Raw genomic sequence first — 26,333 nt, 5'->3', positions numbered from 1 at the left:
GATGCACTTTGGAGATGTTTTAAACCGCTCCTCCAATGCACATCACGTTGTCACCTTTATATATATTTCTTTCATGTTTAAGCCAATACAATACATTGCTGCTCTTCTGAGAACATGAAATTAATAATGACTTCAAACGAATAATAAGAATTTGCCTCATTAAATATAGTTGTCTGAAACGCTGAAATAATGATCTAATTCATTATTAAAACCCAACCAAAAGTTAATGAAATGGATTCAAGGCGTCACTGCTCATCACCAGGTCAACACCATCCCTGAACTCTTCATCTTTCCTAATCACACAGCCAAGATATGAAAGGAGGGGCTTCAGGACATCTCTGTGAATGTTCTTGAGTGGTCCAGCCAGAGCCCAGACTTGAATTCGATTGAACATCTCTAGAGATCTTAAAATGTCTCTACACCCACACTTCCATCCAACCTGATGGAGCTTGAGAGGTTCTGCAAAGTGGAACCAAACTCTACCAAGCATGCGGCATCATATTCAAAAAGACTTGAGGCCGTAATCGCTGCCAAAGGTGCATCAATGGAGTTCTGAGCAAAGGCTGCGAATACTTATATACATGAGATTTCTCACATTTTTCATGTTGTCATTATGGGGTGTATAGAATTCTGATGAAAAAAATCCATTTTGGAATAAGGCCGTAACATTAGAAAAAGACAGAACCGAGTCCACATTGTATTTGTTGGCAGACTGGGGACAAGCAATGTCTTGCTTGTAGGAACCTAAAAACTGAACTGCTGTAATGAACTGAACTGCATGGTATCACCTATTACCTAAAACCTTTTTAAAAATAATACCTTTCCTTCACCATTGCAACAAATCTGTATCCTGCACTGACAGTATAAAAATGGCTCATAATGGAAAAACTGTGTATTTCCTAAACCGAGCCCATATTTTTAAAGACTGTTTAACCACCAGTTTCTGGATCTTTAACCGAAGTGAAGAACAGAGTAGCGCAGAGATGTGTGAACTTTCTCAAAACTTTTGGCCAGGACTGTACATACATTTCTGCCCATTCAGGACAGTAAAGTCCATGAATAAAACACCAGGGGGCTGTCCCCACCAGGGGTGTAGTGGCCTAGCGGGTAACACTCGCCTATGAACCAGAAGTCCCAGGTTCAAACCCCACTTACTACCATCGTGTTCCTGAGCAGGACACTTAACCCTGAGTGTCTCCAGGGGGGGACTGTCCCTGTAACTACTGACTGTAAGTTGCTCTGGATAAGGGCGTCTGGTAAATGCTGTAAATATAAAATGTAAATAATATAATAATGTCCATTAATTAATAATTACAATAAAAAACAATTAATAAAACTCAGTAGGAGGACTGAAGGAGTAAAATTTAATGTACATGTATTTTCAATTTCTGCGTATACATCGTCGGTTTCATTCAAATCATTCTTACAATCTCTGATATAATCACACACACACACACACACACACACACACACATCCCTTAAACAAAAACGTAAAACATCAATCTCCCGTTTAAGCAGACATCTGAACACGAAAAATAAACCACACGCACGCACGCACGCACACACACACACACACACACACACACACACACACACACACACACATCCGTCAGCAAGCTGTTCAGGTTTAAGGTGAAGTCGGTTCTGTAGACGTTCTGCAGCAGAATCCAGCTGACGGGACTGATTGGCTCTTGGTGATATAAAATGAAAGGAACGTATGAGGTTCTTGATTCTGGATCTTGAAAGTTTGCAGCCGTAATGAAGCTTCATTAACACCCACCTACAGGTGCTAACGCGGAGAACCGATGCATAAATCCCACAATCCTACTGCAGGCTGGTTCAGACGCAGTTGCCCGGCAACCAACACCGAGGAACAATAAAAACAGGCCGTCAACACAGCAAAGGTCAACGTCCTACGTTCTTATCGCCTGGTGGCTACAGCACGCCTACAGTGTTTCAACCCACAGAAGGCATATGGCGAGAGTGTGTGTGTGTGTGTGTGTGGTGTGTGTGTGTGTGTGTGTGTGTTGTGTTACAGAATACTGGTTTATGGGTTTTCTGCACCACAGTTTTTTTCAGTTTTTCCTTTTGTTTGTTTGGTTTTGCAGTAAAGAGCAAACACACACACACACACACACACACACACACACACACACTCACTCCTCCATCAACACGTGTTCCAGTCTCGTCGTCTTCATCAGTCCTGACTCTCCTCTGTGCGCCACTTCAGGAAGTCCTCCTTCCGAGCGTCGGGTTTGATCTGGTTCCTCATCCCTCCCAGCAGGTTGGACGTGGCCTCGGAAGCCACGATGAGCGGCCGCACGACAGTGGGTGGGATCTGGCGCAAGACTCCGCCCACCGCGCCGGGCAGGCCCTTCTGCTCATGGCCACGTGATGCAACGTCACACAGGGTCTGTGCCGTGTCGATCACGCCCTGCAGACCGAACGTTACAACCGTCAGATCCAGTCCTAACAGCCGTTACCATGACAATGGCCTGCTATTAATGAACACACACTGACCTCTCTAACGGTGTCATAGGCTTTGGCCACACCCTCTCTCAGGTCAGCAGGTTGTGGGGCTCGTTTCGGCCTGGGGGCGGGATGTCCCTCTGTGATGCCACGCGTCAGGGGCGGAGTCGGGGACAAGATATCATACACGGTCTCAGCTGTCACCTACGGACACACATATGGGCATGACAGAGACACTGTGTGTGTGTGTGTGTGTGTGTGTGTGTGTGTGTGCGTGTGCGTGCAAGTGTGCGTGAGTGAGTGCGAGCGTGCGTTTATGCGTGTGAGTGAGCGTGCGTGCGTGTGAGTGAGCGTGCGTGAGAGTGAGCGTGCGTGTATGTGTGAGCGTGCGTGAATGTGTGAGCGTGCGTGAATGTGTGAGTGTGCGTGAACGTGAGAGTGAGCGTGCGTGAGAGTGAGCGTGCGTGAGCGTGTGAGTGAGCGTGCGTGAGAGTGAGCGTGCGTGCATGTGCGTGGATGTGTGCGTGAACGTGACGTGAGTGAAGCGTGCGTGTAGAGTGAGCGTGCGTGAGAGTGAGCGTAGTGATGAGAGTGCGTGAGAGTGAGCGTGCGTGTGAATGTGTGAGTGAGTGAGCGTGCGTGAGAGTGAGCGTGCGTGTGAATGTGTGAGTGAGTGAGCGTGCGTGAATGTGCGTGTGAGTGAGCGTGCGTGAATGTGCGTGTGAGTGAGCGTGCGTGTGAGTGAGCGTGCGTGTGAGCGAGCGTGCGTGTGAGCGAGCGTGCGTGAGCGTGCGTGTGAGCGAGCGTGCGTGTGAGTGAGCGTGCGTGAGTGTGCATGTGAGCATTCGTGAATGTGCGTGTGAGTGAGCGTGCATGAGCGTGTGAGTGAGCGTGCGTGAGTGTGTGAGCGTGCGTGCGCGAGTGTGTGAGCGTGCGTGCGCGAGTGAGCGTGCATGTGCGTGAGTGAGCGTGCATGTGCGTGAGTGAGCGTGTGAGTGAGCGTGAATGTGCGTGTGAGTGAGCGTGCGTGAGCGTGTGAGTGAGCGTGCGTGAGCGTGTGAGTGAGCGTGCATGTGCGTGAGTGAGCGTGTGAGTGAGCGTGAATGTGCGTGTGAGTGAGCGTGCGTGAGCGTGTGAGTGAGCGTGCGTGAGCGTGTGAGTGAGCGTGCGTGAGCGTGTGAGTGAGCGTGCGTGAGCGTGTGAGTGAGCGTGCGTGAGCGTGTGAGTGAGCGTGCGTGAGCGAGCGTGCGCGTGAGTGTGCGTGTGCGTGCGCGTGAGTGAGCGTGTGAGCATTCGTGAATGTGCGTGTGAGTGAGCGTGCGTGAGCGTGCGTGCGCGTGAGTGTGCGTGCGCGTGAGTGAGCGTGTGAGCATTCGTGAATGTGCGTGTGAGTGAGCGTGCATGCGCGAGTGAGTGAGTGAGCGTGCGTGTATGTGTGTGCGAGTGAGTGTGCGAGTGAGTGTGCGGTACCTGGATGGCCTGAACCAGTCGGTTACTGAGCTCCAGCGCGGCGGAGGCGGTGGACGTTCCGAATGACGCGGCGCCGCGCTGGAGACCCCGGATGATGCGTCCGTCGCGCCGGTACTGTTCTATTGGCATCCAGAAGAGGTCTCTGACGCCGTGAACTGTGGGTAAAGGGGGATGAAGATGAGCTGCAGGTGGACGAGTGGTGAACTCGGAGGCGCGTCCTGGGAAGAGGAAACTCACACAGCTGAACTACAGAGTGCATGGGGCCAACACCTCCCAGAATTCCCGGCAGCTGGTTCTTCCTGATGTCCGCCAGCCACTCGTTGATGGCGTACTGGACGACCTTGTCCACACCCAGCAGCCTGTGTGCAGGAGCAGACGGTGATGTAACGGAGGGACCGGGGTAAGAACAGGGTGTGCTCGGGGGGGGCGGAGTTACCCGTGACGACAACACAGCCTCTTCAGTTTGAGCTCGGAGCAGTTGAGCTGGGCCAGACCAATCAGAATTCCCGCAAAAGTTCCCTGGTGACATCAGAGTGCCACAAGTACACAGGAGGAAAGCATACATCTCAGTCACGACACAAACATTCATGATCCTAGAATAAAGTGGGCGTGTGCGAGCAGGGCGGGGACATTGATGAATTTGAGGAGGGGTTAGTGACGTCTCTCACCTGCTCGATGACCACATGTTTACCGTGGTAATCCAGCCAGATCGGAACCTCAGAGGTGAAGCGGAACTCACTGAGAACCAGAAAGAGGAGTGAACAGAGAGCTCGCTCACACACACACACACACACACACACGCGAGCGCGCACCACAGTGGTATTTACCGGAAGTAGACTGGCTGGTCGGAGGAAGAGGAGGAGCCAGCAGAGGAAGAGCTCTGTTCACTATTGGTTGTCTCTACAGAAGCATTGAGGTCAGGGCCCATGTCCACCTCGTCTGTCTGCGGCGATGGGGGAGGAGCTGGCTTGGCTGTGGGGGCGGAGTAAAAAAAAAGGGCGGTGATTGGACGGTGCACTGTGGTGTTTACTCAGCATCGACTCAGTGTTTACTCCAACCCACCTTCTACTGCAGCGTCAACAGCCAAGTAAGGGTTAACACCTGATGCCATGTTGCTGAAGAAGTCCTTCAAGAAAAACAGGGCATCCTGGGAAATGGAGTCGGGAGAGCATGAGAAAGTCAGTTGGTAGATTCAAATCAATATATAAAATGTGGTCTGAGTTATTAAAGCACCCCTATCATGAGACTTTGTGAGATGATTGAACATTAATACGAGTTCCTCCAGCCTGTCTATGGTCCTGCGGTGGCTAGAAATGGCGGTTGGTGTAAAGAGTGTTTTGGTCGTTCTGCTTCACCGTTCAGAGTGGCAGCTAAGACGGTCGTATCTGGAATTTGTCCCCCTTATGACGTCATAAGGGGAAGGTTACCTCCCATTTCTCATGCTTTTCCTGCCCCTGCCCTAAAACATTATCTCCACCGACCGTCATGGACTCCAAACGTACGAAGCACTGCAGTCGCTCAGCGATTGGATGTAAAAATGAGCACAAATTAATTTTTATAGTTCAGTCACACGACACTGAAGAACCAGCGGGTTCATTTCATTTTATTCTGGAAAAAACGCCGATACGACTTCCTGTCTGACGTCATTTCAACTTCTATTGGCCGCTCTCCTCCCCGTCCCGCCTCTCTCCTCCTCATTAGCATTTAAAGCTACAGACGGTGAAAGGACGCGTCCTGGGAAATCTCATTGTGGGACTGGATCAAAGTGGCTGGAATTCAGCACTAAGGCTGAATTTCGGAAAGAGACGTCAGACACAGAATTAAGGGACCAACAAGACTGATTTAAAAGCAAAAAAATCATAATAGGGGACCTATTAAAAAATAAAAAATAAACACAGATTAATCAATGATGAACATCGTCTGGATTAAAGCATCTGGAAAATTCTGTAAATATATTTTGTGTGTGTGTGTGTGTACCTGGTCAATATTCAGTCTCAACGGCAGCAGACTGACTCTCAGGCAGCACTCAGGACCACCAAGTCCTGACTCTGGACAAACCTGCAGGGCCTTCACAGTCAGCTGGAACACACACACACACACACACACACACATTACCGAATTACTTATTTCTATGCCAACATCATTGACGAATGATCACATTTCTTACATGTGTATATACATATATATATATACACATATGTATACACACACGTGTGTGTGTGTGTGTGTGTGTGTTTGTGTGCGTAGTCACCATGTTGGAGTGTGTGCGGCGTGGCATCCTCTCGCTAGTGTACAGGTACAGGAACTTGTTGATCTGGCTGGAGGCGAGTCTGTCTCGGACCTCCAGCTCCTGGACGATGAAGACCTGACGGGACACCGGCTGCTCGCCGCCAGACCCCGCCTCCTCCACCCCCAGTCCAATGGAGGGCGTGGCCAGCGCGTACGACTCGTGCTGGAAACTCACCTACACACAGGCGAGATTTGCTGGTTAACCGCTGCTGGTCAAACTGCCGTTTGTGTAACTAGTTCACCTTCGTGAGCTGGATCTCCATCAGCAGTGTGTGCTGTCGGCCGCTGCCCCCAACCCAGCGCCAGGAGTTCTGAGGTCGCGCGGAGGTCGCTGAGCGGGAGGGCGACCCTCGCGCTGCAGGAAGCCCCAACCGGCCCCTGCGGGTGGGCGGGGTTAATAAAGAGCTGCTTAGGAACTATTGAATAATAATCATTAATTAATGCCGGGGGGCGGTGGGCACTACCTGTGGCCTTGCTGGGCGTGGCCTGATACAGGCCTTCCTCCAAAGTCCCTTCCTCCGTACAGGTGCCAGACGACAGACACCTCCTTCAGCACCACCCGGGTCTGGGGCACCGGGAAGCGGGACGGGGCGCGCAGCAGGTCCGAACTGCCCCGGGGTCGAGAGAAATGGCCGTCCTTCACTTTGATGGGCCCTGGGGCCAGGACGGAGACAACAGGCTCCCCATCCCGTGGCTAAAGGAACACGACATTACAGATATCATCACAGCATATTCAGCATTTCATGTTTTATTTTATATGAAAATCCCTCACCGGAATACCAATCCCTGGAGCCTCCAGGATGCAGAAGTCGTCATTGTCTGTGGAACCCTCAGAACCGTCCTCTGACATCACATCCTGCGCCTCAGTGGCCGTCGTCACTGGTCCATCCAATTCTAAGTCCTCCCCTTCCATAACGGAGGGGCGGGACTTGTGTCCCTCCCCAGGAAACAGGTAGACGGACACGGGTGAGGCGCGCTGCTGGGTGGCAGGACCTGTTATCCAGCGTGACATCAGCAGGGAACGTGGCCACCAGCGTTGCCAGATTGGTGGAAATTGGACCATTTAGCACATTTTTTAGCACATTCACTCACTTAAATGCAACAAATTAATCTCATTGATTTTATGATTTTTAATTCAGTATCATTGTAGCTTAATTATTAAAACCCAGTGGGTGGGGCGACGTTAAAATTACAGCAGTGTTGATGGAGCTGGATGAGAATGAATGGAACTACACACCAGAGCCCTGATCTTCATCTCGGCTCCTCTCCGTGTCGATCAAGGCGTCGGTGAGGTCATACTGGTTGATTTCGGCGGTCTCCGCAGGAGGGCATGGTGGAAGAGAGGCGGGGCTTTCCGATAGCTGAGGAGGATAAAGACTCATAACTAAAATAATCAATCCCAGCATGCTTCATTCTGCAACACTGATGACTAGTGATGGATAGAGCTACCGGGAGCTTCTGTCCGGCGATCTCGGTGGGCGAGGTGTGTCGCGGTGGGGGGTGAAGGTCGCCCTGGGCCACCAGGTACTGCAGCAGGTTGATGAGGGCGGAGCAGGAGTCTGCGCATGTGTGGAGATGAATGACGTTGTTGGAGCAGCGCAGCTCAAATCGCGGCTGGCTCTGCAGATGATGGATGAAGGTTCACGGTGAACGCGGCGTCTTTATCTACAACTAGTGTCTGTATGATACTCACCAGCTTCCCAGAATCACTGCCCTTCCAGGTGGTGATGGCCAGTTCAAGCAGATCGATGTCCATGACACACACATAGTCTAAACACACACACACACAACCGAATCAGCCACGTAGCCTTAAAGGATTGGGTAGCAGGATTTGATAATGGCGTCTGGTAAATGCTGGAAATGTATTGCATGTAGCAGGAGTGCACTGTGTGTGAGTGTGTGTGTGTGAGCAGCTGTTCTACCTCTTCTCAAGTCCACGGTTTCATTCTCACACTTATCAGACAGGTAGAGTGCAGAGTCGTCCAGTATGAACCTGAGAACCACAGAACAGGTGCGCTGAAGAACCACGAGAGCAGCTCCGTTACCCAGAACCCTGAGAACCCAGTAGACCCCACCTGAGGTGGAACGTGGACGTGTCCACGATGATGTTGCTGGACAGGGAGAAGGACTCTGCGGTGAAGACCACTCGCAGCGGCAGGTAGAGAGGTCTACAACACAAACAGAAACTTTTGTGACACTTCATGTGTGTGTGTGTGTGTGTGTGTGTGAGAGAGAGAGAGACCGCGTGTTTGTGTAAGTGACCTGTAGTCGACTGCACAGCTGGCCAGATGTGTGTGTAGAACGGTGATCACTGCAGGTAGAGTGTAGCCCAGGATTTCATCATCCACAACATCCAGAAGATCCACCAGCTGAGGAGGAACCCAGAGTTTCAGTTCCCCAAAACACAAGACCCACAAATCAACCAATCAGAGCCCTGCAATACCTGTTCATGCCAGCTGTGATTGGTCGGGGCCATGTGATGTCGCAGTGTAGCACCTTGGAGACGAATGGCGACCAGGAACTCCTGCAGGAGGACGGAGAGACCCTCACATGAGAACCCAACATACACACAAACACACAGCATCATCCACTCGGTGCGCACCTTGACATTGCGCTGGGGGTCGAGGGTGATTTTGATGGCAGTGGACAGCATCTGGACGTCACCGGCGGCACTGCTCACCCCCACCTCTGAAGGGTAGATGGTGGGGTCCAAATGCAGCGGTGGGCAGAACTTGGGAACCTCCAGTCGAGCAGGAAGTGGAACGTCTGGTACCGCAGCTGAACAGAAATGGAAGTGAAGCTTGACAGATTCATTCCTTCATAAATAGAAAATATCTCGAGAAAAAAAGCGCCTTGACCTTTAACCTCACCTTTGTGGTACAGCTCCAGTTTCCTGCTCTCCAAGGTCAGGAAGCTGAGGTTGGGATTGTTCTGATGCTGCGTCACACTGAACATCTTCCCCCCCTCCAGGTCCAACACCAGCTCCCCATGGCACTGCTCCACCCGATGGCCTGCCTCAGCCTGACAGGAGGAGGGTGAAACCTCATCATGGTTCTGCTCTCCACTTGGTTCAAGAAGTTCTAGACACGAGACCCACCTTGCTGTCCGTCAAGGCCTGTAAACGACCTTTGCCAATCAGCACCGTCAGACACAGCAGGCTGAGGGCGTGGTCGGGGCGGGGCTCCGGCTGGATGAGACCTGATTCGTTGGCAGAGAAAAAGCGAGCGTCCTCCTCGTCCGAGTCAGAGTCTGAAATGTAAAGAGGAGACATGCTCACGCATACACGAACCCACACGCCCCCACACACACACACACACCCACCCATACCCCCTTACACCCCCACACGCCCACCCACACACACCCACCCATACCCACACAGGCAAGCTGTCCTGACGCCGAACTCACCCAGTCTGAAGGCCGACTTGCAGAGCAGGAACTGGTCCTGGTGCGGGCAGGGTGGAGTCGGGGTGTGGCAGCGCTGAGGAACCGGGGGCGGAGCTGGAGGTTCCCACATTAACAAGTCGTTATTAATCCTGCAGAACCCAAACAGGCAGAGACAGGGGTCTGATCACGTGATCACTTGACCAAATGTGGGTGGGGCCGATGGGGTGTGTAGTAAGTAGGCGGGGTTTCAGCACCTGTTGTAGATGCTACAGAAGGCGTCTTTACTGGGAAGCAGCACGCAGGCCAGGGGCAGCATGATGTCCACCACACACTGGCTCTCAGCCACACACTGTTCCTGGAATGCCAGCATCTCCTCTGGGTCGGCAGGGATCACCATCTGAAGGAGAAAAGCAGACCAGAACCTCATCAGCAGTCCCTCAGACACACTTTTATACTGAAGGGTCGGTAGATGCCCAGAGGTGAACGAACAGGATATTGGAGAAGATAAGAGACAAACCTCTTCCGTCTCAAACATGGTGCGGTTGGAGGAGAATGGCGAGCTCTTCTTCTCATGGAGGTCACATGGATTCTCCATGGACACAGAACCGAAGGCCAGATCCCGCAGGCCCGCCAAGACACGAACACTATCACCCCACCGAGAAGAAGCCGCTGCGGCAGCCGCACCTCCACCTACCTGTACACTGATCCTGCAGAGAGAGAAGTACCACCTCACCAATCCACACACACGATGCAACGCGAAGCAGATGCAGAACAAATATATCAAATCAAATAATCAAATATATATCGTAACAAATCTAGAAGAGATTGGGGAAGGAGAGAAGAAAAATGTGTAAAGTTGGAGGCTACATAGCTCCTCAGCTGCACATATCTGTAAAAATGTGATGCAGGAACACTACATTTCTTCACTATCAGTGGAACATATGGAATTGTGGGACCGGTGAAGGTTCACACCTCTACTACCCTCTCACACCCACCTGGGCAGCCCATCTGGATCCTGTGGGTCTGGACTCTTCTGGACTCGTATGCAGGGGAAAGGTGCCCCACTCCACCCGTCATAAACTCCTGACAGGCAGAGAGACAGATGGGTGAGGCCGCTGCTGTTGCCATGGATACCGCTGAGCTCTGGGCGACTGTTCCTCACCGTGAAGGTCAGAGAAGGTGACCTCCAGCACCGTGCTCAGGGCGGGCGGGGCTGTGGGAGGGTTCTGCTGGGTCTTCAGCTCCAGGTCACAGAACTCCAGACTCAGGGTCTCTCTTCGCACCGCCCGCTCACCCACAGGGCGGCGCTCGCCCAGAGGTCGAAGGTCAGGGATGGGGAAGCGCAGCTTGAGAACAGCGAGGGGGGAGAGGAGCGAGATGGAGGAGTAGAACTCACTGGTCTGACCCTAAAAAGGAGAAGGAACGTTACAAGAACCGACACCTGTGTCACCACTGGGAACAATGTGGACGGTGTTACTAAAATCACCAGTGAGTTGGAGGGCGTGTCCTTCTCTGAAACAGAGCTCAGTGATTGGCTCAGCAACTCCAGGCGACCAATGAAGTCCAAATCGAGCTCTGCTGTCAGTTCACCAAACTCGACACGCAAAGTGCTGTCCCTTCGTATGACACGGCGCTTAACACCGCGCTACACACACACACACAGGTTAATAATGCTGAATTGTTCACACACACACACACACACACACACACACACACAGACAGATAGACAGGTCACCTTGCGGACTGGTCTCTCTGTAAGTCTGTAGTGTATCTGGGCGCAGGGTCTGGCTGTCGCTCCTACTGTAAACACACCAGCTGCTGGGAACTGGAGCAGCTACACACACACACACACACACACACACACACACAGTGATCAGTAATAGTGATGTGTGTGACTTGTGAGACGTGTGTTTGTCTGTTTTGATCTAATATATTAGCATGAACTGAGAAAGTATATTAAGAGTATTTATGAGTGTGTGTGTGTGTGTGTACCTCAGTATGCTGAGGTCCTGACGGCTCCCACAGCTGTTCCAAAATCTCCAGTGTGCTGAAGGACAGATCTGAGCTGACGCTGCGTGTGTGTCGTCCAGAACTCCGCATCTCACACCACAACTGTACCGCTGCACCGGTGACCCTGACACACACACACACACACACACACACACACACACACACACACACACACACACACACACACACTCTCTTAACCCAAAACCAGGAACACAAGCACCCAGTGTGTGTGAGTGTTACCTTATGTGTGTGTGTGTGTGTGTGTTACCTGATGTGTGTGTGTGGACAGGCCTTAGCGAAACTGGCTCTGAGGTTCTGGAAGGTTCTCTCGCTGAACATGCTGTCTCGAACATACGCCAGCTCCTGGAAGAACTTCTTTGAGACCGCCGCCATTGATGATTGGCCATCAGGGGTAGGGGGCGGTTCCTGTTCTAGCAGCGTTAAGGTAAATCCACCCAAAGAAAGGCGGAGCAAAGAGTCAGGCTTCATGGGCTCTGATTGGCCACCTTGAAAAGAGCGGCCTGTTGCAGGACAGAGAGGACAAAGCATCACACCAGATTATCGTTACCAAGACGACAGCAGCATCACAGAACTGTGTGTGTGTGTGTGTGTGTGTGTGTGTGTGTACATACCAGGTTTTTGGCTACACTGGGGCAGACTGGATAGCGATGCTGCTACAGGATTACGACTCGGGAACTTCAACGTTCCCTGTCAAACACACACACACAGGAATTATACACCAGGAAACATTAAAAACACACACGGAGTTCAAAATCTGCCACACACACCTGCTGAGACGTGTGTGTGTGTGCTGCTGAGAAGCTGCTTTGGCTGCGAGTGGACGACTCCATGTCGCTGTCGGAGAACTCGCTGGCAGAACACGCGGAGAGAACACTGCTGGTGAGGGCGGGGCCCATGGAGTAAAACATTTCTGTAAAACACACGCTCACTTCAGACGGGAGTAATGGTCCTGGTGTGAGTGTGCGAGTGTGGTAGTAAATGCTGCGTGTTCGAGGGTATGGGGCGCGCGAGAGGGGCATCACACCTCTCTGGCATGTGAGGTTCAAGTGTGCAAGGTTCTCAAGAAAACGCACCTCCATTTTCAAGGCCACTGAGGTATACCTCAGGGTCACTGTCAGGGTCAGTGGGGTCAGAGGTCATTTGTTTACTCAGGTCTTCTTCAATCACTCGGAGAGCTTCACCGTCTAAGGGTCGACTGCGGCCTCCACACACACCTGCTGACTCTGAAAGTGAAGCGATTTGTGATTGAGAAACACTGCAGCACAGCACACGGTGACACAGTGAAACGTGTCCTCTGTATTTAACCATCACCCTTGGTGAGCAGTGGGCACCATGACAGGCGCCCTGGGAGCAGTGTGTGGGGACTGGACCTTCATCAACGGGACCTCAGTTGGGACCTTGGCAGCTCGGGATTCGAACCCGCAACCTTCTGAGTACGGGTCCGCTTCCACACCGGCTAGGCCACCACTGCCCCCATGCGAGAGATGTGTGGTTGTTTCCATGGAAACTGTACAAGTGGGAGAAGCACCTGTTTGGATGCACAGCGCCTCCAGAAGGTCGGTCAGATCAGAGATCTGAGCAGGAGACAGAAGCAGGTGGAGACATCCAAGCTTCCCCTCCACCTCCAACTGAGAGACAAGGAGAGATGAGGGGACAATTAGGAGACAATAAACACACCACACACACACACACACACACACACAGACCTTGGGTCCAGGCAGCATGTCGTTCTGTTTGATCTTCACAGTGGTCTCCATGAACCCCGAGCAGCTGCCGATCAGCAGGGGGTGTGATGGTGTGTGAGGAGGCGGCCTGGAGCCTTCATCATCCTCCTCCTCAGCAGCCACCAGCTCCTGTAGGTAGAAACAGAAGAAGCATGCATGGTGGGCGGGGCTTGTGGATATGGACATTATTCCTGCGCTGCCAATCAGGAGAGAGAGGGGGAGGGAAGTTTTGTTATTTATGAAAAAGTGTCCGATATGAGTTAAATTTCACAGCAGAATGGATTCTGGGTGCTGAGATCTAGTGTGTGTGAGTGTGCAAGTGAGACCTGTGGACCGCCGCTTTGCTCGTAGAACAGCCGCACGGCGTGGAGCTGCAGGATTTTACGCAGGAAGGCGGGTGGTTGGTGGACGTCCACAGGCACCGTCTGGCTGGAGTCCCGCACCGCCTCATCACAGTAGTCCAGCCTGCGGGGAACACGCAGCCACCTAATAGAAAGATCTGAGCCACGCTGGTGGGGATGTGTGTGTTTACAACATCTTACCGCTTTATGTGCATCTCTAAGGCCACCCCAGACTCAGCGTCCAGGGCATGGTGCTCCATCCGAACAATGGTGTCCAGGAAAGTGACTTTTATTCGACGGAGAACTGACCCAGAAAGAAAGAGGTCACTGTGGGTCACTGTCGCTTTGTCTAATTGTAGAAACGTCATTCTAGACATCGATGCAGACCTGTCTCAATAGTTTGTGCAAACATCTCCAGCCCCTCCAGGGGAGCAGGCGGTTCTTCAGACGCCTCAGGCGGGTCCTTCAGGCACTCCTGGGCCAGCTGCATGCTGGACGTCATGCAGGAGGACCAGCCCTGGGATCCCCAGCTGCTGCCTGCATCACAGCAACAACATCTACACATCTGCACTTCAAGCATGAAAACACGCCATGGACACAGAGCCAGACCCTCCGGGGACACTCACTGGTCCGGTACTTGGGGCGGCATGTGACCTGCAGTCCGGTGACCTGCAGGGTGCAGTGGTCGGTGACCAGCGCCGCCCAGGGGATGGTGACGGTGATGCTGCTGATGAAGCCATCAACGATCTCCAGAGGAGCTCCGAGCGACTCCAGCAGCTCGTTCACAGCCTGGAGGAGGTCAAGCACAAGCCGGCATGGTTCACACATGGCGCGTCTCGGCTACATTAGCATTAGCTGCCAGCTGTGAGAGCCGCTCACCCAGACGTCGAGGTGGATGCCCCGGATGACCCCGCTGCCGTTGTACAGGTCCAGGCTGAGCTGGTCCAGGCTCAGGCGCTCCTGCAGGTAGTGGCCCAGGTAGTGCTGCAGGAGGTACCGACAGGCCCGCTTCTTTATCGAGCCCGACCAGGGGAAGAGCCATCGCGACATGGGGCCGGGGAGGCCGGGGAGAGGGAGCGGAGAGGCGTCGGAGGAACAAGAGCGGCGGCGCGGTCCTCCGGAACCCGCATAACAAACCACAGCGAAGCCGGGAAGAGCGAGGGAAGGGCGGCCAGGAGCAGGAGCGGCTCCGCGGCTCCCCGAGTCCAATTTTGGCACCGAAGCCGAGAAGCGAGTCGCGCTGGCGTCCCTCCGCTCTCGGGCTTGTTTATTGTTTTCATCAGGAACTGCTGGAGCAGTGACGTCAGCACGTTGACGCGGCGCCGTGCGCAGGGCGACGTAAGGGCGCCATTTTGGGAAGGTCTTTTTTCAATCACGTCCGATATTTAATCACCAAATAAAACAGCAGACAGACAGCAGTAGAAACCATTTTAATCGAAAACATCTGTACAAAGCTTATTTAAAACAATAACAGAATTCCAAACAGTTCTTTTTTAAATATGCCTACAAACAAACTTTCAGCACTAAGGTTCAATATGAAAAAAATAAAGATTCTTAAAAGAATCAAGCAACCAACTAAAAAGAAGAAGAAGAAAAAACAAACACGTAAAACATGTTTACACTCTGTGGTTCAGTAGTGGAGTTTTTTTATAAAGTGTCGAGCTCTTATTTCTCCATCACTTCATGAAAGCAGCATCCGGTATGTTGCCTTCAGCCTGAAAAAAACCACACATGTTCAAGTGTAAATTCCTAACTGGATGTATAAAGTTAAAGAAGCAGGGCAGCAGGCTATTGCCTCACCTTCTGTTGTTCAAATGTCTGTGCTGCTTTATTAAAGTCCCAGTCGCTGCACTGAAGACACCTGCAGAAGCAACAAGAACCTTGTAGAAACGTCCATCTCAAAACACCAAAGATGAAGAACAATTCAGCGTTCTATCCAAAGACAACCCCATCATCATGCTGTGTAGACATGGTGTTTCTGGTAGTATCAGCACCAGTCTTAAATTTGTATACAGATACTGAAACTCATAGAAGATCCTAGACTGGGGAACATTCATTTTAACCTGCGGGTGAAGAGATGCTCACTTTTGTGCCCACTCCATGTTCATGCCCGATTTGAGGGCGAACGCGCTGAGCATTTCCTGCTGGGCGGCGGAGAGGGTTGGGACCGGACTGCTTGACGGCGTAGGTGCCGGCGCGGCGAACGCCTGCCGAATTTCTTCAGTTGTGGCGTTTCGCACAAACAGCTGATCGTTCACAACCGACAGCCTGGTGACATGAAGTCATGTGATACAGAACCCAGTTCATCCTCAACCTCATCAAATTTACAACAGAAGCAGAATAACAATCTGACAAAATAAATGATATTCATATTTTTATATAATTGCCAATGTGCCTGAAATCAGACCAATTATTATATTTTAAGTGAATCCATTACCCAGAATTCCCTGCAGGTACAGCGATGAAGATGCGTGAAAACGCCCTCACAGGGTCCCGGGATTTGCAGTCAACTGCAGCGGCAGAAGGAAAAGTCCAGTTTAAATGGACAATTCTACAGCCCTGTAGAGTTTACAGCAGATTTGATCAAATGTTCTACCTTCTCTGAAGACTCCACTGATGGTGAAGGACAGCAACATGTTCTGCACAAGGCCAGTTTAAAAACACACACACACATCAAAACAGCGGATACGTGGGATACGTGGCGGGCCAAATGAAGACGACCTACAGTGTACATGTTGACGTCCACCGTGAAGGAGCTGGTGTCGTGCTGCGTTTTGGGAAGTTCGTTGAGGAAGGCAGCAACGTTGAGCCGAGTGTGTCTCAGCAGGCGGAAGCGCAGAGCTGTAGAGACCACATCACAACCCCTCACCATGACATATTTTACTGATGTCACAACGTCACTAATCTTCACACCTACAGGCTTAAGTGCTTGAATCAAACTCAACTTCGTTTCGTCTGGTAATCAAAACCCATCGCACCGAGATCCAGAAAAAGAGGCGGTCTAGATTTCAACCAAACTGCCAACTCTGAACCAAACGCGATCACGTGATTTCAGAGCAGTGAATTATGGGTAAATTTCAATGTCTTCTGCTTCCTGTATTTACTTTTGTTGTTCTGACCAATTATTCGCCGTGTGAGAGGAAACCGAACCAAGAGCAAAATGAAATCATGTTACAAACTCACCGACTGATTCGGACCAAAGTAAATGAACTTTTTTATGTTTTCTGGGGCACCAAATGTAACTAGTTTATATTTGAAAGTGAGAAAGTGAAGTGAGTGTCATTATCAAACACTGCAGCACAGCACATGGTGACAAAACGAAATGTGTCCTCTGTATTTAACCATCACCCTTGGTGAGCAGTGGGCACCATGACAGGCAGTGTGTGGGAACGGTGCTTTGCTCAGTAGCACCTTGGCAGGTCGGGATTTGAACCGGCAACCTTCTGATTACGGGTCCACTTCCTTACCCGCCAGGCCACCACTGCCCCGCAGTTACCAGACGCCCTCATCCAGAGTGCTTTACTACGATCAGTAGTTACAGGGACAGTCCCCCTGGAGACACTCAAGGTTAAGTGTCTTGCTCAGGGACATGAACCTGAGACTTGGTGCTCTTATGGTTTATCCGGAATGAGAAGTGTAGCCAGATGACTGGCCTGTATGGACTAAAATCATTTGAATTGATTGAATATAAACAGATTAGGTCTTCATTAACCTACTAAACAGGTCAAATAAATGTAAGTAAAGTTTAGCATCTGTTCTCTCTCTCTAGAAGATAGAATGAGAGAACTTCTCACTTGAGTCTTTAATCTTCTTCAAGTTTCTGCAGTCCTTTTGATACTCGGGTAAGCTACATCTGAGAAAAGGACAAAGAACGAGTGAGAAAGTAGAAACTCTGGCGTCTCTCAGTGTCCGCGTGTCTGGAGGGGGACGTACCTGGCAGGGACCTGGATGCCGTGAGGTGTGACGAGGGAGAAACAAGCGCCATCATGATATGCATCCAACAGAGGCTGCCGGTCCCCTGAATCATATATACGGTAGTATCTACACACACACACACACACACACACACACGTTAGTGAATTGTACAAATCTGGGACATCTGTGGAAGAAAACAAAGGAAAAAAGACTCACTGCTGAACAAAACGAACAATCAGGCAGCGGATGTCCTCCAGTCCAAAGTAACTGCCCTGGAGAGGAGAATCCAGATCTCTCAGGTTCCTCATTCAGATGAAACAAATTCCCTCTTTAAAGAAATCTACGAACTCCTTCTGAAAAGAACTGTGTGGTAGACAAGTGAGAACCTTGGATGCGGGAACGGTGGACGGGGTCTCAACATCAAATCCGATGGGAGCTGGAAGGTCATGACCATCCTGACAGGAGGCAGAAATATTTTATCATTTGATCTAGTTCTGAAAATGTCTGACTGAGATGACAGAAGAAGAACCCACCAGTCTAAGTAACCTGGGGAACCGGCCTCGGACGGTGCTGAGAGATCAGAACAAGATCATCGGTTTCCTCAAAACTCATACAACCTCATCTCTCTGCCTGTCTGTGACCCCTGACCCCAGCGTGGTGCTTCTGACCTGACGTAGGTGGACTGGTCCTTGAAGTGGTCACACAGGGGGTTCCGGTCCAGCCAAAGCTCCACCAGCTTCAGACCTCTGATCTTGTCCAGTTCTCGCTCAGATTTCAGCTAAAAACGTCAAAATGGACAGGAATTAGAAAACAACATGAGAACATTCGACATAAAAGTTTGATTAATTTCCTTCTAGCAGAAGAACGCGGACACGAGACCAGCAGAAATATCAGTTTAGCAGATATATTCTGTTCTCTAACGTTCTGAACTCACCTCGTTGTGTGAAAGATTGAGAATTTTCAGGTTCTGCGTTTTATTGACGAGTGTCAGCAGGTCATCTAGTCTGTAGAGTCTGTTATTACTGAGATTCAGACTGACCAGCTACACACACACACACACACACACACACACACACACACACACACACACACACACACACACACAGGTTAGATTCAATCACAACACACGTGAGCATGTTCTGACGTAGGAGGGGTGTTACCTCCGGAATATTCTCCTCGATGATCTTGATGACGGCCTGCATGCAGCTCTTCCTGTTCAGAATCACCTCGATGTGTTGAGATACCAAATCTGAGACGGACCAACACAACCACCCATCACAAACCGTGACCACGCCCACTCGCGGGGGTTCCTGTATATGTGTGTGTGTGTGTGTGTGGTGAGTGTGGCACGGTACCCGGGTCCGTGCGGATGTTGCTCAGGTCCAGGGCCTGCTGGGAGCCGTCGAAGCGCTTGGACATACATTGCTGCGGGAACACATGGGATCAATTAATCCAGAACTCATTTTCTCCACAGTGACTCGGAGGATCTACCTACCAGGAGAACATCTCCCCCCCTTCCTTCGAGTCGGGATTCATTACAATAATTAATAAGAGAACTGTTCAGTTGATCTCCCACCACCACAGACCCACCTTTAAGTGCTCCAGGTCTTCAGGTTTGAGGTCAGTAAGGGTGAAAGATGGAGGGGAAGAGCACGGGTTCATGAACACGACCACCTGCAGGTCAGAGAGGAGGTCAGAGGTCACTGCAGGGCAATACAGATTAGAATGTTATCATGATGTTCTCCAGAACATAGACTATAACCAGTAAGACAATCTTACAAAACCCCCAAATAATAAAAGACAAGTTTCATCCAGGCTTGACCTTGTATCCATCAGAATCTGTGATCTTGCGGGACACTTTGCTCAGCGCGGCGGCAGTGGAGGCGTCATCAATGTAGAACTGGACTTTATTCCCTTCTGTGCTGCACTGTGGGACCAGAGAGACACGAGAACCAGCACTAACAAGAAGGTTCTCCACAGCATCAGAGCCATCCATGAGTCGGGACGGTATTGCATGTTCTCACGTGGACTGGAGTGAACGGTACTGGACACAGGTTCTGAAGGGCAGTCAAGAGCCACTTCCTGTCATACTTCCTGGCATGGGGGATCTAGCAGACCGCAGATACACACACTTTCAGCTCAGAAAGGCATCATTGGTGATGTCTCTGTGTGTGTTTTACTCACCGTAATCTTGAACCAGGTTCTGACCAGTCTTCCTCCTCCTCCTCCTCCGTGAGCCACACCTCCTCGTTTTTCTCCTCTCCGGTTGAGTCGCCAGTAGGGGTTACTGGAAATGAACTAGAGCTGTAATACTCGAATCCTCTTCAGGACCCGTCTCCCTCTGAATCACTCAGTAAACTGATCCGGGTGCGTGAGTCACGTGAATCAGTATTTCCAGCCAGAGGAACCGACGGAGCCGCTGCAAGTTATGCAACATTTATGGTAGTAATTGCTGTTTAATGATTATAAGATGTATTTATGTGACTGAGTTTACAATTTAGACATGGTGTAGATAGGACTCAAAGGATTCTGTTCAATAAAGACCTCCGATTCATGACTCATTTAATGGATCCGAGAGTCATGAATCACACAGCACTAAAATTAACAGGATTCTGCTGCCTGATACTTGAGGAATAAAATAATGATGAGAAATTATTTAATATGGGTTCTGATCAACACACTAAACACTGAAACCTGCTGCTGCTACAGAAGATCTGGAGAGCAGTTGGTCCAATGAGAACACAAGAGAACCCTCACAATCTGCGCTGGATCAGCCCGTCCTGGGGTCCCCCGTCAGCCATCATCACGTCCTCATCGTCCTCCTCAAGCCGGGAGCGGGGACCAGGACCGAGGTGAACCACCAGGCTCCCATCGCGCAGCCTGGGGTTCTGTGGCGGGTGGTGGACCCAACCTCTGAACTGACCCCGAGCTCTACGATTCCGGAACTGAGGACCTCTGACTCGACTTCCACAATCTGCAACAAACCAGACGTGAAATTCTACTTACTGATACACATTCAACACATATATATTACTCTGATTACCCTGCAGGATCTACATCTTTCACGTTCAAGAATTCATTTTCCTTTTTACATTTATCCTGAGGGACTTCTAGAAGTTCTTCAAATATCCAACAATGAAAACCCTGGTTTGGTTCACTAGGACCCGATCAGTAGATGCTGTTCGCATAACAACTGAGAAGAAAATGTCGAAAATGTCTGTTAGTCCAAGTTTTCTGTAAACAGGAAGGATTTGAAGATCTGGTGGAAGATCCAGCTGCTGGAATATCTAGTGGAGGTTGTCCTGTACTTGGTGCTGGAGCAGAGCTGGAGATGTGAGGTAGGAGGGTCCAGCTGACGCTTCCTTGGCTTTGTAGGCCAAGGAATGCAGCAGCTACAGGAAGCCGGTGGAGTGGAGCGGGAGAGTTTCACATTAATAATCCCACCTGGCCGGGGAGAACATCCCTTCTCGTGTTTATTGCGTGTTTTTAATCCACTCTCCTGTTGTTTTGGGGGAAACTCACCCAGGTGGTAACGCGAGCCGCCGGGCGCCGCCATGTTGTCTCCACCCGGCGGGGGTCGGTGGTGTCCTGCAGTCCTGCTCCACCCGCACCACGAGGTGGAGGTCAAAATTCTAAATTCTAATTAAAAACTACTTTTATTTCGAACCGCTCTGCAACGTCGCGGATTCGGCTACTGCGCATGTGCGACAGAAGTGCCCCGTTCTCACTGCGCGATGTTCACAGCGCCACCTGCCGTCCTGGAGGAGAAGGACAAGCGCAGCAACCTGAACTCATGATGAAGATCATTTCTACTAAAACAAGAATTATTAATACTCTCCGAAATATGCTCATGCCCGGTCTCCTTATGGTGATACTGATATATAATAATTGTCATGTTAAATTAGGGATGTACAACATAGCAAAAAATTTATATTGCAATATAAATGTAACTATAAATGATAGATAGTATATATAGGCGATATATAATTTGATAAGTAAATTAAAATGTTTTGGAAAGGGCAACATGTGTCCATAGCAAAGGTGCTTTTTACAGATACATCAGCATATAGCATGACCAAATACCAGATAAAACAATATCTGGCCAATTCTACTGAAAGCGGCCACGCCCGTAGGGCCAGTGAAATACCAGTATTTGTATGATGGGGGGGATTTTCATTGTTTACATTGATAATATAGTCATAAAATATTTAAATGAACCTCCTTTCCATGTGCACTGTCAGTACTTGATCTGTGCTAAGTCGCTGCACTTAGCAAACCCAGAAGTGAGCAGCAGGTGACGGATACCTGACAGATCTGCAGCTCTGCAGTATTTTTAAACTCCCTATTTAAGGATTACTAGTAAATTTGAATTCTATTTTTTAGGACTTTTGAAAGATCCACGGAAAGCCTGCTCTACGCTCTCGGCCTCGTGCTGCAAGTGGGCGAGGTTGCAGCGGATATTTCTAAAATTGATGTTGTATACTGTTTATATCATTTATAGCACGCAGTACAAGGTAAAATATACTGCCTCTCCTGGCCAAGATGCCGGCGCAGCACGAGCTCTTCCGGTCCAAAATGGTGCGATTTTCTACTATTTTGTTTCTCAGTGTGTCAGAAAGAGATATGGACATCAGAGAAAATGGCGCCAGCAATGTCCAGCATTGTCTGTCTTCTTCGTTGTCAACATGTTTTATTTGTTTTAAATGTTCCTCATGTTTGTACTTTATGTAGCCCGGGTTGTCTGTGTCGCACACGTAGGGTTGCCAACCATCCCGAATTGTCTGGGACATCCTGGAATATGGGGAATTTCCTTCAATAATAAGCTACTGTAAGCAGGCAACACTCACGCACATGTTTGTTGGTGTGAGACAAGGTTGTTGGTGTGAGACACGGTTGTTGGTGTGAGACAAGGTAGTTGGTGTGAGACACGGTTGTGTGAGACACGGTTGTTGGTGTGAGACACGGTAGTTGGTGTGAGACACGGTTGTTGGTGTGAGACAAGGTAGTTGGTGTGAGACACGGTTGTGTGAGACACGGTTGTTGGTGTGAGACACGGTAGTTGGTGTGAGACACGGTTGTGTGAGACACGGTTGTTGGTGTGAGACACGGTTGTGTGAGACACGGTAGTTGGTGTGAGACACGGTAGTTGGTGTGAGACACGGTTGTGTGAGACACGGTAGTTGGTGTGAGACACGGTTGTGTGAGACACGGTAGTTGGTGTGAGACACGGTTGTGTGAGACACGGTAGTTGGTGTGAGACACGGTTGTTGGTGTGCGTGTGGTGAGCGGTGACCATGTCAGGGAAGTCAGGGTACATCCCGCAGGATCACTTTAGATAGATCTATTATCTCTGAGCCTACACAGGAGAAGTTTCCACGTCCACGGCGTTGTTGGTCAGCTGCTCTGCACAGGCACTAGCGTACATCTACCATGTACGTAGCTGAACTTGACATCTACGTCCATCAGCAGTCCCTCAGGCTGCTAGGTAGACAGTGGTCCACCACCCAGGTTCTGTTCGGAACATGAGCAGCAGGCCAGAAAAGGTTTATTTAACACTGTTTTACTTTACATTTACATTTAAATTTATATTACAGACATAACCAGGATTGTGGTGAAAATGACTAGATTCACATTGAGGTCTAAAGATGGGAAAACTGCTTCTTCATCCGGGAAAAGAACTTCTCCTTCTTTAAGTAGCTGCCAGTAGTTCTGAGATTGCAGACCAAGAGTCAGTGCTTCTTCCCCAATGGACTGGTCAGATCCTGCTGGTGCTCCATCCCGACGAAACACTGCAGCACAGCACACGGTGACACGGTGAAACGTGTCCTCTGTATTTAACCATCACCCTTGGTGACAGTGGGCACCACGACAGGCGCCCGGGGAGCAGTGTGTGGTGATGGGACCTTCATCAAGGGGACCTCAGGCACCTTGGTGGTTCGGCAACCTTTCAATTACGAGTCCGCTTCCTTACAAGCCAGGCCACCACTGTTAGAACCCAGATCTTTCCCAGATGCCTGTTTAATGGCTTCTCCAAGCAGCAGGGTCAGGGAGGCCAGACCGATCAGATAACCGTCCTCATGGTTCCCCTCGGTCCAGGGTACGTTGTGGTGCAGGTGGACACCCTCAGGGGTGGGCGCGGTCTTCCCAAAATCAATCATCCACACGCTGGCCTTCTGTGTGCAGTCATGGATGAAGAGGAGAGAGCTGCCAATGACCTGAGGGTGGAGGAACAAGAAAAAGAGAATTCCTCCATCCGTCCATCCTTTCATCTGTTCATCATTCAGAGTGTGTTTGCACTTGTAGCTTTCTGTGTGTGATTATAGCATAAAGGGTGTTTCAGACATACATACATGTGGTTCTGTGTGTGTGAGTGTGTGTGACCTCATGTGTGCTGAAGAACTGGGATTCCCTCAGCGCCTCTTTCAGAGCCAGAAGTCTGGACCGATACGCCCTCTGGTGGACACACACACACACGCACACACACACACACACACACACACACACACACACACACACACAAACATTAAGATTCATTGTGAGCCTCACTTCACCCGGCAAATGCTGCTGTTTTTGTGTTCTGGTAAACATTCAGATACGGTAGAGGGCTCAGATGTTCTGAATTTTCTGAAAATGAACTACCAAAAAAAACTGAGAACCACGATGATGAAGTAAAACAGTGAAACAGAGTTGAGATGAAACTAAATGTTTCCGACCAGCACATGCAGCTGCCTCTGGGTGAAGGAGAGGAGGGTCTCCATCAGCTGGGCAGAGCTCTGGGTTTGATGGAAATCCCGTAACACACTTCCATTCTCCAGCTGCTCACACACACACACACACACACACACACACAGAGACAGGCAGAGTGAATGAACAAATGAACGAGCGAATGAGTGGTGTGCAGAGCTTCTCGCTCACCATTATCCCCTCAATCCTGAACCCCAGTTCTGCTGTGGAGCTGCTCCTGTCCCTCCACTGCATGTAGCTCAGCTTCGTAACTCCACCCTGATGGTGCTCCTCCCTTGATGGGGCAGATGGATCTACTTTGACCATCTTCTGGTACATGTCACTCCGCATGGTGGGGTTGACCCTCGCCTTGGAAATTTCCTCCTCCAGATACGTCCTGAGAGTGATGTGGACGAAGAGAAGAGTGAGATGTTATACTACTTCTCTCTCATACCGTTCTCAGTCTGGCAGCTGCTGTCCTCACCGGACGCCCATCTTGCAGTCCATGATGACCGGTTTGTGGTGTCCACTCATGAGATCCTCCAGTCGGATGAAACAGCTGCCGTCCTGCTGGATGAAGCCGTGGTACCGGGGGACGAAGTGTTGTAGAGCGTCTGACATGAGGGCCCGTAAACAGGCGTCCTCCACCTCACTGAAACGTTTCAGGACAACACCACCTCTACTCAACTGGAAGTTACCTAATGCACACACATACACACAACACATTCACACAATACACACAATAAGAATGAAATATTATATTCATGGCATTTATCAGATGCCCTTATCCAGAGCACCTTACAGTAGTGACAGGGACAGTCCCCCTGGAGACACTTAGGGTTAAGTGTCCTAGTCAATAGTAATATGTGGGGTTTGAACCTGGGTCTTTGTGCTCCTCTGGTTCGTAGGTGAGTGTCTAACCCACTAGGCCACTATCACCCATATTAATGATGTTAACCAGTGGTCAACAGCACACAGAACATGGTGTATGTGTGTGTGTATGTGTGTGTGAGAGACCTTGGTGTCCAGCCAGCTGGACCCATGAACTCTGCCGCCGTTTGGACCACTGCATCATGGTCAGGAAAGTCCTCCAAGAGCGATGCTAGGACAAAAACATCACCATCAACAACGAGAACTGACCAGCAACATAGAACACTCACACACACACACACACACACACACACACACACACATACACACACACCACTGTTGCTATAAAGTAGATGAGAGATTTGAAATATGTGACTAATGAAGCATTGAGGAATATGAGGTAGAACATCGAGGGTGAAGGTGTTCCAATGTTCTGCAGTGTTTTCAGTAACTTTCACCTCCATGTCGATGCAAATCTGTTAGTCAAATAAAGTGCAAAATTCAAAACTCATGCAAATGGTCACGAGAGAAAAGATCTTCGACCAAACCTTTCAAATGCAACTTGTACTTTCTAGAAAGGATTATTGATGATCAGTTGCTGACTGGTGGAACCTCCTCCTCCTCCACTACTCACCCTCCTGCTGCTCCGTCTGCGGGCGGCGGCCTCCTCACCCTCACTGAACACCTCATCACTCTCAGCTGAGGAGCAGTTGAAAGAAGAGGAGGATGAAGAAGCGGACGAGTGAACCAGCATGCGGGACAGAATGGAGTGAACCTCCTTCTCTTTTCTTCTGTCCTCCTGCTCCTCCTCGTCCTCCTCCAGCATTGCTCCATCCCACTCTTCCACTGATCTGATTGCCCCTTTCCTCCATCTCATCCCTTGTTCCTGCTCCATGCACTCGTTCCTCGTGTCCATCTGTTCTTTATCTCCATCCCTCACTTCTTCCCTCCTCTCTGCTCCATTTTTCTCTTTTTCATCCCCCTTTCCATTCCTGAGGCTGACAAGCTGAGCCGAGAACCAGAGTCGATGTCCTCCACCCTGATTTCCATCACTCCTTCCTTCGTCCTCCTCCCCTTCACTCTTTTAATCTCCTTCGCTCCCTGAGCTGCAGAGTTC

At 50.3% G+C, this 26,333-nt stretch overlaps 3 protein-coding genes across 3 annotated transcripts; all 3 read right to left on the bottom strand.

Moving 5' to 3' along the window:
* Nucleotides 1-1,345: 1,345 nt before the first annotated feature.
* LOC114782478 (autophagy-related protein 2 homolog A-like) lies at nucleotides 1,346-15,001 on the bottom strand. Its single transcript, XM_028968366.1, has 42 exons — nucleotides 14,588-15,001; nucleotides 14,335-14,497; nucleotides 14,096-14,245; nucleotides 13,910-14,012; nucleotides 13,694-13,832; nucleotides 13,350-13,496; nucleotides 13,172-13,271; nucleotides 12,717-12,866; nucleotides 12,411-12,553; nucleotides 12,255-12,330; nucleotides 11,891-12,143; nucleotides 11,605-11,746; nucleotides 11,348-11,446; nucleotides 11,099-11,257; nucleotides 10,775-11,018; nucleotides 10,608-10,695; nucleotides 10,130-10,319; nucleotides 9,867-10,009; nucleotides 9,634-9,761; nucleotides 9,326-9,477; nucleotides 9,099-9,249; nucleotides 8,831-9,006; nucleotides 8,672-8,752; nucleotides 8,491-8,597; nucleotides 8,304-8,396; nucleotides 8,151-8,221; nucleotides 7,922-7,998; nucleotides 7,678-7,848; nucleotides 7,466-7,589; nucleotides 7,001-7,221; nucleotides 6,693-6,922; nucleotides 6,471-6,606; nucleotides 6,191-6,403; nucleotides 5,917-6,018; nucleotides 5,002-5,086; nucleotides 4,767-4,911; nucleotides 4,608-4,677; nucleotides 4,376-4,458; nucleotides 4,177-4,298; nucleotides 3,940-4,094; nucleotides 2,521-2,673; nucleotides 1,346-2,434 (listed from the first exon to the last, which is right to left on the bottom strand). Exons 1-42 carry the CDS (start codon nucleotides 14,756-14,758, stop codon nucleotides 2,198-2,200), a joined length of 5,943 nt encoding a protein of 1,980 aa, XP_028824199.1. The 5' UTR covers nucleotides 14,759-15,001; the 3' UTR covers nucleotides 1,346-2,197.
* Nucleotides 15,002-15,123: 122 nt separating this feature from the next.
* LOC114782450 (nuclear RNA export factor 1-like) lies at nucleotides 15,124-21,338 on the bottom strand. Its single transcript, XM_028968319.1, has 21 exons — nucleotides 21,146-21,338; nucleotides 20,381-20,597; nucleotides 19,808-19,910; nucleotides 19,648-19,731; nucleotides 19,446-19,550; nucleotides 19,214-19,297; nucleotides 18,979-19,048; nucleotides 18,784-18,872; nucleotides 18,558-18,665; nucleotides 18,292-18,401; nucleotides 18,157-18,193; nucleotides 18,010-18,078; nucleotides 17,840-17,895; nucleotides 17,642-17,749; nucleotides 17,503-17,561; nucleotides 16,434-16,549; nucleotides 16,305-16,347; nucleotides 16,146-16,218; nucleotides 15,794-15,976; nucleotides 15,509-15,569; nucleotides 15,124-15,423 (listed from the first exon to the last, which is right to left on the bottom strand). The coding sequence occupies exons 1-21, from the start codon at nucleotides 21,177-21,179 to the stop codon at nucleotides 15,385-15,387; spliced, it is 1,848 nt and encodes a 615-aa protein (XP_028824152.1). The 5' UTR covers nucleotides 21,180-21,338; the 3' UTR covers nucleotides 15,124-15,384.
* A 1,892-nt stretch (nucleotides 21,339-23,230) lies between these two features.
* Nucleotides 23,231-26,284, bottom strand: LOC114782473 (inositol-trisphosphate 3-kinase B-like). The gene is made up of 7 exons (XM_028968358.1): nucleotides 25,851-26,284; nucleotides 25,364-25,448; nucleotides 24,831-25,044; nucleotides 24,539-24,743; nucleotides 24,337-24,438; nucleotides 24,005-24,076; nucleotides 23,231-23,838 (listed from the first exon to the last, which is right to left on the bottom strand). Exons 1-7 carry the CDS (start codon nucleotides 26,130-26,132, stop codon nucleotides 23,575-23,577), a joined length of 1,224 nt encoding a protein of 407 aa, XP_028824191.1. The 5' UTR covers nucleotides 26,133-26,284; the 3' UTR covers nucleotides 23,231-23,574.
* Between the last annotated feature and the right edge of the window lie 49 nt (nucleotides 26,285-26,333).

This window comes from Denticeps clupeoides, unplaced genomic scaffold, assembly GCF_900700375.1.
Source record: "Denticeps clupeoides unplaced genomic scaffold, fDenClu1.1, whole genome shotgun sequence".
In the NCBI taxonomy this organism is placed as follows: domain Eukaryota; kingdom Metazoa; phylum Chordata; class Actinopteri; order Clupeiformes; family Denticipitidae; genus Denticeps; species Denticeps clupeoides.
This window is presented reverse-complemented; position numbering and strand designations above follow the sequence as displayed.

Coding starts and splice junctions, on each gene's coding strand:
- LOC114782478 (XM_028968366.1), bottom strand. CDS start 14,758: ATGTCGCGATGGCTCTTCCCCTGGTCGGGCTCGATAAAGAAGCGGGCC. Junction 12,331..12,410: donor ACACACACACGTCTCAGCAG/GTGTGTGTGGCA, acceptor TGTGTTTGACAG/GGAACGTTGAAGTTCCCGAG. Junction 8,222..8,303: donor ACGTCCACGTTCCACCTCAG/GTGGGGTCTACT, acceptor TGTGGTTCTCAG/GTTCATACTGGACGACTCTG.
- LOC114782450 (XM_028968319.1), bottom strand. CDS start 21,179: ATGGCGGCGCCCGGCGGCTCGCGTTACCACCTGG. Junction 19,298..19,445: donor CAGATTCTGATGGATACAAG/GTCAAGCCTGGA, acceptor TCTGACCTGCAG/GTGGTCGTGTTCATGAACCC. Junction 18,873..18,978: donor CAACATCCGCACGGACCCGG/GTACCGTGCCAC, acceptor GGTCCGTCTCAG/ATTTGGTATCTCAACACATC.
- LOC114782473 (XM_028968358.1), bottom strand. CDS start 26,132: ATGGACACGAGGAACGAGTGCATGGAGCAGGAACAAGGGATGAGATGG. Junction 25,449..25,850: donor GCAGACGGAGCAGCAGGAGG/GTGAGTAGTGGA, acceptor TTTTTGTCCTAG/CATCGCTCTTGGAGGACTTT. Junction 25,045..25,363: donor CCAGCTGGCTGGACACCAAG/GTCTCTCACACA, acceptor TGTGTGCATTAG/GTAACTTCCAGTTGAGTAGA.